Source organism: Salpingoeca rosetta (assembly GCF_000188695.1).
Source record: "Salpingoeca rosetta unplaced genomic scaffold supercont1.18, whole genome shotgun sequence".
In the NCBI taxonomy this organism is placed as follows: Eukaryota; class Choanoflagellata; order Craspedida; family Salpingoecidae; genus Salpingoeca; species Salpingoeca rosetta.
The window spans coordinates 662,098-670,472 of record NW_004754916.1 but is presented as its reverse complement, the minus strand read 5'-3'; the positions used below and the strand labels follow the sequence as shown (position 1 = coordinate 670,472).

The 8,375-nt window shown below is 55.7% G+C and overlaps 3 protein-coding genes across 3 annotated transcripts in view; 1 reads left to right on the top strand and 2 right to left on the bottom strand.

The window, feature by feature from the left end:
* PTSG_06568 (uncharacterized protein) overlaps positions 1-3,143 on the bottom strand; it is an 8,729-nt gene extending 5,586 nt beyond the window's left edge. Inside the window, exons 1-11 of the mRNA XM_004991893.1 lie at positions 3,007-3,143; positions 2,740-2,781; positions 2,510-2,579; positions 2,263-2,375; positions 2,042-2,131; positions 1,703-1,780; positions 1,436-1,520; positions 1,063-1,166; positions 769-817; positions 484-588; positions 134-249 (exon numbers count right to left, since the gene is read on the bottom strand). Coding sequence (XP_004991950.1) covers positions 134-249; positions 484-588; positions 769-817; positions 1,063-1,166; positions 1,436-1,520; positions 1,703-1,780; positions 2,042-2,131; positions 2,263-2,375; positions 2,510-2,579; positions 2,740-2,781; positions 3,007-3,126 — 972 coding nt within the window. The 5' untranslated portion in view covers positions 3,127-3,143. The remainder of the gene's footprint in view (positions 1-133; positions 250-483; positions 589-768; positions 818-1,062; positions 1,167-1,435; positions 1,521-1,702; positions 1,781-2,041; positions 2,132-2,262; positions 2,376-2,509; positions 2,580-2,739; positions 2,782-3,006) is intronic.
* PTSG_06567 (uncharacterized protein) lies at positions 3,122-6,740 on the top strand. The gene is made up of 12 exons (XM_004991892.1): positions 3,122-3,248; positions 3,442-3,536; positions 3,651-3,725; positions 4,001-4,131; positions 4,319-4,432; positions 4,651-4,758; positions 5,066-5,180; positions 5,369-5,436; positions 5,585-5,749; positions 6,018-6,130; positions 6,330-6,396; positions 6,570-6,740. Exons 1-12 carry the CDS (start codon positions 3,229-3,231, stop codon positions 6,720-6,722), a joined length of 1,224 nt encoding a protein of 407 aa, XP_004991949.1. The 5' UTR covers positions 3,122-3,228; the 3' UTR covers positions 6,723-6,740.
* A 99-nt stretch (positions 6,741-6,839) lies between these two features.
* PTSG_06566 (oligopeptide transporter) overlaps positions 6,840-8,375 on the bottom strand; it is a 3,804-nt gene continuing 2,268 nt past the window's right edge. The window contains exon 3 of the mRNA XM_004991891.1: positions 6,840-8,375. This exon is cut by the window's right edge and continues 734 nt beyond it. Coding sequence (XP_004991948.1) covers positions 7,160-8,375 — 1,216 coding nt within the window. The 3' untranslated portion in view covers positions 6,840-7,159.

The window sequence follows — 8,375 nt, the reverse complement described above, 5'->3', positions numbered from 1 at the left end:
ACGAACGAACGAACGACGACACACACACACACACACACACACACACACACACACACACACACACACACACACACACACACAAACACACCAACAAGGCGACGTGCTAGGTCAAACCGCAACAACGAGTGCGTACGTTGAAGAGGAGCAGGGCGCCCGCGTCCGTTGCGGTGCACAGCTGCCGTTCGTTCAGCGGGTTCACGGCGATCCCGAGCAACGTGTCTGTTTTCAGCCGGAGCGCCTCAGACTGGCCTGAATGGTGAAGGAGAGGGTGTGCACGGATATGTGATGGTGGTCGTCGAGTGTGGGCAGTAGTGTTGAGAGGAATGCGGCTATGGAGTGAACGTGATAGGCGCAACTAGGTGAACAGAGAAGACGCACGCACGCACACGCCTCGACATACTCGTACACACATGGACACAAACAGACACAGACAGACAGACACCAGACAGACACGCACACACCCTGCACACATCAGCGTCTCACCTGTGAAGGAGTATGTCATGCTTGCCTGGTCAAGGCGGGAGCGGATGCTGATGCTGTGGTTGTCGTGCAGACAATACAGCACCGGCGAATGCGGGCAGCTGGCAACTGCACAGAGCAGCAACAGCAGCAGCAGCAGCAGCAGCAGTAGCAGCATGTGGTGGACACATGGGATGGCACAATGTGAATGAGGGAAGAGCGGTGGTGGCAGGCGATGGATGGTGGTGTGACGTCGCAAAGAAAGGAGGAGAGAGGCGCGTGTGCCACACGCAGTGATGGTGTTCGCACCGGAACGGAAGGCGCTGCTTGATCGATCAAGGTGCACGGTGGCGACGGGCTGAATCGATGGGTGGTGATGTTGATGGTGGCACGGGGTGTTGATGGGTGGTGGTGTTGATGGTGGCACGGGGTGGTGGAGAGGGTAAGGGGTGATGGTGGATGGCGCATGGGCGAGTGATGAGGTGAGTTTCATGTATTCAGGCACACACACACACGCACACACACACACACACACACACACACACACACACACACACACAGACAGGCACACGGGCACGTGGCACGTGCAGCTGCATGGCACACCCTGTGGACGAGGAGGTCGAGGACGACGAGCTGATGAGCAAATGCGAGCACAACCTGGTGCTCCTCGTGCCGGTTGAACGACAGATGACGCAGCCCGCCCGTGTCTGGCGGCAAGTGCACATATGTGTATTGTGTGTGTATTGTGTACGTGTGTATTGCGTGTGTGTATTGTGTACGCGTGTGTATTGTGTAAGTGTGTGTATTGTGTGTATGTGTGTATTGTGTATTGTGTGTGTATTGTGTGTGAACGAAGCGTTAGAGTTGCCTGATGATGATGACGACGACGATGGCAACAATGAAAACGGAGGATCGATGTTCAATGTGGAAAAGAATACAGATGGGCACCAGCACATGCGCGCACAAAGCAGCGCACCTCCTCGCGGTTGCACGTGGAGATCTGTTGGCTTTGCGCGTGGCGGAGACGATGCCGATATGTCGTCCACAATCAGCACACAGCTCTGGTGGTGACGAAGGTACAGGGGTGAGCAGCAGTGGCATGTGTCAGGCTGCTCGTACTCACGTCATCACCACAGGCACACACACACACACACACACACACACACACACACACACACACACACACACACACACACACACACACACACACACACACACACACACACACACACACACAACTTACGTCTGGCAGGGCCATGACGGCCTGTGATGAGTTGTACGGGTTGAGGGCAAACTGAAGTGGTGCATACGACGAATAGTCCTACAAATGGCCACACACACAGACACACACAGACACACACACACACACACACACACACACACACACACACACACACACACACACACACACACACACACAATGGGTGTGAGGCATCTGGACGCAAGCACAGAGCCACTTGGCTCGGATTCCACGCGCTACATATGCAGAGTATGTCAGCCCCTTCATCAGTCCATTAGTTAACAACTCAGCCCATCAAGCCATGAGCTTGTGAGTGATGTGCATGCGCGACGATGGCCCCACGTGTGTCCAGAGCTGGCGACCGGCAGTGTTGAAACCGACGAGCATGTGATTCGCGTACAGCACGAGGAACTGCGGTGGCTCATCGTGCACCTGAGGCGGGGAAGCAGACGGCAGGGTGTGCAGGGGCCAAGGGGAGGCAGAGCAGATTTTGCGATGATGAGGTGAAGAAGCTGATACGAGCAGGGCCTGCACAATACGAATGGTGTAGTGGCCGATACGACCTTGTTGGGCAGCCATGCGAGGTCGAGGACGCTGTATCCTTTGCTTCCTTTGAGAAACGGGGCCGGGAACATCTTGGACTCGTGCTCCTCCACGTTCCACACGTAGACTACGCCTGAGTTGTGTGCAAGAAAAGGAAGGTGAAGGAGGGTCAGCAGGTGCGAGGGTAGACGTGAGAGAGGGAGGGAGGGAGGGGAGAGGGGTCGTCGCGACACGCAATGCAGCACACCGTGGCGTTTACCGCATTACCTCTGTCATCTCCGGTGAGCAGCCGCGGCATACGCTGTGTCAGGGGCTCTGCCAGTTCTTCCCATCGGACCTAGGTTTAATCATCACAGCAGGCATGAGACATGGCTTCGAAGGGCAACGTCCTCGAGTGCTATCTTCGCACAGACGCAGACACAGACACAGACACACAGACACACACAGACACACATACATACAGACACACGCACACACACACACAGACACGCACGTACTTGTGTGATGGGGTAGCGATGACCGTGCAAGTGTTGCACAACCTGATAGCGCCACAACATTGCATGAATCACGTTGTGATGTTCAGCCAGCAAACCCAGATGCATAATGCGAAGTAACATACCATGTCACAAACACACGTTATAAACAAAACAACAGACATCACAGCAGTCACAGTGGTGTTGCCTTGCTGTGCCACAATCCAGTCCCTTCCCCCCAGCACGCCCATCATGTGTTCTTCCTCACCCCTGGCTCTCCCCTCCGCTCACCTGTAAGGCCCGTGGGTCTGCGATCAGCACGACGTTGGAGCGGGGAAACGCCACAAACCCCGTCGTGCCCCACTGCACTCCATCACTGCTGCTGGACACCGCAGCAGTCTTGCCTCGCATCGTCGCTACACTTTGTGCTGTCGGAATCTGAACGCGTCTGCAACGGCTGCCTGCTGCCTGCTGCTGTTGTGCCAACACGCCACTACCCACCACTCGCCAACCATGGACCCAGCCATGTACATGTGAGTACGCCGGCAGCAAGGGTGGAAGGGAAGAGTGCAACCAAGGCAGGGGTGGAGCTGCTGTGCACGATATGATGTGAGGTGCGCTGGACTGAGTACAGACGGCATCGTGGCATTGTGTGCGATGTGACAAACTCAACAATGCCACTCCACCAGCTCACCGTCAGTGCGCATGCACACGCACTTGATACAGGGTGGTGACGTCGAGTCACATCTATTTGCATTGCCGCGCAGAGATCGGTGTCCACGTATCCATTGACCGCAGCAATCACAACATCAAGCCAACTCGTAAGCACGTCATGGTGCACACCTGGCGCGCTTGCACCGTCTGTTGTAGTTGGTGTTTCGTCTGAGTGGTCTGTTTCATCTCACAGTGCGCATGTTCTCCGTTACACTGAACAGGTCGCCCACCCACCTACGATCCGTCGTCCGCAGTGCCGCTCTTCGGGATTCTCGGCACCATTAACCTCGTCAACGGTGTGTGCATCTGGAAGCAGGGGCTGGATGTGACCAATGCAATGGTTGTGTTGCGGCTGCAAGTGAACAAGGGGTTGGGGTGATGTGTTGGGACGGAAAATGTCTTGCATGCGTTCGCTCGCATGCCCCATTTGCTCGGATGAATCACCGATTCCACCCAGTCCTTGTCCTTCCATGTTCATCAAGCGTCCTCAATGAGCCCCCCCCCTTCTTAATTTCCGCCACCGATCCCATCACGATCCCTTCCCCTTCCCCATCCACCGCGATTGCTCCAGGCCCATGCCTGATTGGCATCGATGGCGTCCGTGCAGTGGGCGCGCTGAAGGGCACGCATGCCGTGTTTCAGATCACATCCACGCGACTTCAGCCTTTCTCCGCCACCACCGCACACCTCACCCCAGACGAGGTGCACGCTTCTGAAGATGCACACTCGTGTTCTGCGCCTCCGTCGCTGCATTGCTGCGATACTGTAGTGCTGATCTTGACGTCGCCGACTACGTTCTTCATTGACATGTTTCTGACCCCGCGTGTCATTCTCAACACACCATAACCAACGCCCCCTCCCTCTCTCTCTCCCTCCCTCGACGTTGCAGGCCACAAGCCAGGCGCACTGCCTTGATTTGCTCGCGTCCATCACCAGCGATGGCGACTTTTACTTCTCGCACACATATGATCTCTCCAGCTCCGTCCAACAACAGGCCTTGATGGTAATGGGAAAAACAAAGAGGGGAAGGGTGATTGGCAGGTGACAGGGTTTCTCGCTTTCTATTGCGCATCCACTGAAACGAACACACACACGCACACACACACACGCACACACACATACACACACACACACACACACACACACACACACACACACACACACACACACGCATACACAAACACACACACACACACATATGCACGCGTACGTGTACACCAGTGGCAGACGGCGGGCGGGTCTGGGTCGCGCATTGCACTTGACGAAATGGCTGATCCACGATTCTACTGGAACCGCAGCCTCCACAAATCCCTCATCGCAAAGCCGGAGGTGGGGCGTATGCTCTGTTTGTATGTGTGTGTGTGTGTGTGTGTGTCTGTGTGTCTGTGTGTGTGTGTGTATCTGTGTATGTATGTATGTGTGTGTGTGTGTGCGTGCGTGTGTGTGAGTGTCGTGTGTCGTGTGTGTGTTCATTGTGTGTGTGCTGGTCGTGTCACTCGGCACGGGGTTTTGTCACCGTATTTTGCTGTTCTGCCGTTCATGTCACCACCACATCAACTCAACTGCACCACGGCGGTATTTTCATACGCATGACTCCATCCCACTGCACTGCACTGCACTGCGCACATCGCCGCAGCTGCGCGTGCTTGCGGTGCCGGTGATTATGGGGTTCGTGCACATTGAGGCCGTCAACATCAACGGAAAGCCGTGTCAATATTGCCTCATCTCCAGACGCGCAACAGCGAGAGCAGGTCAGCTGTCGGTGGTGGTGGTGGTGGTGGTGGTGGTGGTCTCGATGTGGGTGCACCCTTGTGCGTGCATGTGCGCACACACGTGTCCTTGCGTTTAAATACTCAGGTATGCGTGTGTTTCGCTACCTTCCATGCCGCCTCAACGCTGGTTGCGTCTTGGTTCTTGTATTGATCGTTTTTGCCTGCAGGCACGCGGTTCTTCAAACGCGGTATCGACGAGCAAGGGCACGTGGCAAACTACGTTGAAACGGAGCAGGTGCGTTGGCGCAACCATGAGCGGGCATCGTGTTCTTGCTCACGCGTGTCACTCCACGCGCATCTTGCCACAACTAGCGTTTCAATGTTCCTTCACCATTCCTGGTCATATTTCATACGGCCGTCCATCTCCACACATGTTGCTCCAGATTGTGTCGTGCGGATCGCTGGTGTCATCGCACGTGCAAGTGCGCGGGTCCTTCCCGCTCTTCTGGTCTCAAACGCCGTCGTTCAAGTACACGCCCACAATTGCGATATCACGCACGCGTGACCACTTCCACGCAGCGAAGCGACACTTCAACGACCTCTCACTGGTCAGTGTGCACGCATCGTCGTGTAAGCTCGCGCGTGCTTGTGTGTGTGTGTGTGCGTGTATGTGTGTGTGTATGTGTGTATGCTGAAGAATTGCACGTCAAGCGAACATGATCGGTGTCCCTCCACTCCTCACTCACTCACTCACACACACTCTCACTCACTCACTCACACACACTCTCACTCACTCACTCACACACACTCTCACTCACTCACTCACACACACTCTCACTCACTCTCTCTCTTGCTCCCCTTCCGCACACACCACAGCGTTTTGGGGAGGTGCTTGCGCTGAACTTGGCCGGGCACAAGAAGGGCGAGTGGCAGCTGTGTGAGCGGTATGAGGCAATCGCCAACCAGCTCAAATCAGACGTCAACCTGAGGTGCGTGTTGGTGGTGGTTATGGTGCTGGACGTGGTGATGCTGCTGGGATGCGTGTGCAAGCGGTGGTGGCACTGTGGCGTGAGGGCGCCATTTGCATCGACTGCCATCGTTCGTGTAAACCTCACGCTCCATCTATGCATATTGTGCGCGTATTATCCCCGTGTGTGCAAACTATTTGTGCGTGTGTATGTGTGACAGATATTTGCATTTTGATTTCCACAAGGAGTGCTCGCGCATGCGATGGCACCGTCTCTCCCTCCTCATGGTGAGAACAGAATATACACACACACACACACTACCTTAAGACATTTGCACGCTTGTACACACACACACACACACACACACACACACACACACACACACACACACACACACACACACACACACACACACACACACACACACACACACACACACACACACACACCCCACTCAAAGACTTCACCCGGCCTAACTTATTGCCGCCGCCAATGCTCGAATCAATTCTCATCCAATCGCCGACAACGAGCACAAAAGTCGTCTGATGTGTTCTGCATCCACTTCCCCCACCCTCCCCGCTTCCACTTCTGCAATGACTCAGAACTAAGTTAGCTCGAGCATCTTCCTCTCCCCTCTTTCTGTCTTCTTTCCATTGACATGGTTGTGTGCTTTGTCTAACAGTACACGCGTTACAATACACCGACGAGAATTAAGCCAATTCCACAAGAACCGTGAGCAAGCGTGTATGATGGGTAACTGATACGCTAACAGCGATAACAACGCTGACAACGACGAGGCAAGCAGTCGCAACAACTAATGGCAACAGCAAATATGAACCACGAATAATGGCAACAACAACAACAACAACGAATAATGGCAACTCAACCAACGTGACAGCAAAGGTTACAACACTTCAACCCCCCCGCCACGTCCATCTACCACATACATACCACATGCAACACACGCCTCTCCTTTCTTCGACTACAAACACACACACACACACACACTCTCTCTCTCTGCCTCTGGCAGAGGAACGGACGACAACTGGACTATGCGAATGAGGTGGACGCAGCGTCCTCCGAGTCCTCCCTGTCAATGAGGGGCGTCGTGTCTTGCTGCGCGCTGCCCTTTGTCGACGTGGTGTCGCGATAGAGCGGATTCCTGTACCGGTACGATTGCGCAATGTACACGAAGATGAGGCAGACAACGCCCATCACCCCGGCAAAGAAGAAGAACTCATCCCGCTGGCGCGAGAAGAACGACGACTCTGCCACGATGATGACAATGAGACTGCCAATGGCAACAGTCAGCTGCCACGCCGCCTGCACCACAGCCTTCATGCTCCCGGGCGCCTCCGAAAACGCAAACTCCAGACCCGTGATGGAGAACAGAATCTCGCCGCATGACATCACAACGTATTGCGGCAGCTGGAGCAGAACGGACACGGAGTTTCCCGGCACGTCCGTCACGCGCGTTGTGGACGCGTGTGTTCCATTCCACCGCACGGCCACCGTGTAATCTGCTCCGTCCTCGGCCGTCACCCGCGATGACGTCAGGTTGGCAACCACTGTTCCGTTCGCGCCCACCTGCCTGATTTGGAAGGTTAAGCGCCCGCTGTCAAACACCCCCTGAGAGTACGTGGTTGCGTTTCTTGCTGCCAGCGCCTTTGCAACCACTTCCCCGTGGTGTCCGTGCTGCTGCTGCTGTTGCTGCTTGTTGCCTTCACTGCTCTTCTCTCGCGTAATTTGAATGTCAAGCGGAGTGAGGTTGACAAACTTGATGCGCGCGCTGTCCTCTGCCGCTGTTGTGGCGCGACCGTCCTCGTCATTCGGGTTCACCCAGCTGCGGACGCTGTGGTCTGCCGTCAGCACGTGTGCCAGCGCCCCGCTCCCGCTGTCCACGAACACGTGTACAGAGTGGCGTGCAGCCTCCGACAGCGTGAGGTTGATGATGGTGTACGCGGGGAAGCCCGGCACCACGACGCGCACGTCCGCGCCGGTTGCCGGCACGCGCGTGTACCGCGTCGCCGTGCCGTCTGCAAGCGTCTCGTTGTCAAGCATCCGCTTCCCACCAAACAGCACATCGCCGCGCTCACTGCGGCCGTAAACATGTCCAACATGATAATCGCTGCGAGCAATGCGCGTGTTGCTGGTGGCGGCGGTGGTGGTGGAGACGCTGAGGTCGCCCGTGATGAATGCGCTCACGTCTGTGCCGGCAAAGTTGACGATGCGCAGGTTGCTGAACCCGTGGTGGATTGAGAGGTCA

Bases quoted from the DNA above. Each gene is read 5' to 3' on its own strand.
- PTSG_06567 (XM_004991892.1), top strand. From the start codon at position 3,229: ATGGACCCAGCCATGTACAT. The intron at 3,537-3,650 runs GTAAGCACGTCA...TACACTGAACAG, and splicing joins TCACAACATCAAGCCAACTC to GTCGCCCACCCACCTACGAT. The intron at 5,437-5,584 runs GTGCGTTGGCGC...ATGTTGCTCCAG, and splicing joins ACTACGTTGAAACGGAGCAG to ATTGTGTCGTGCGGATCGCT.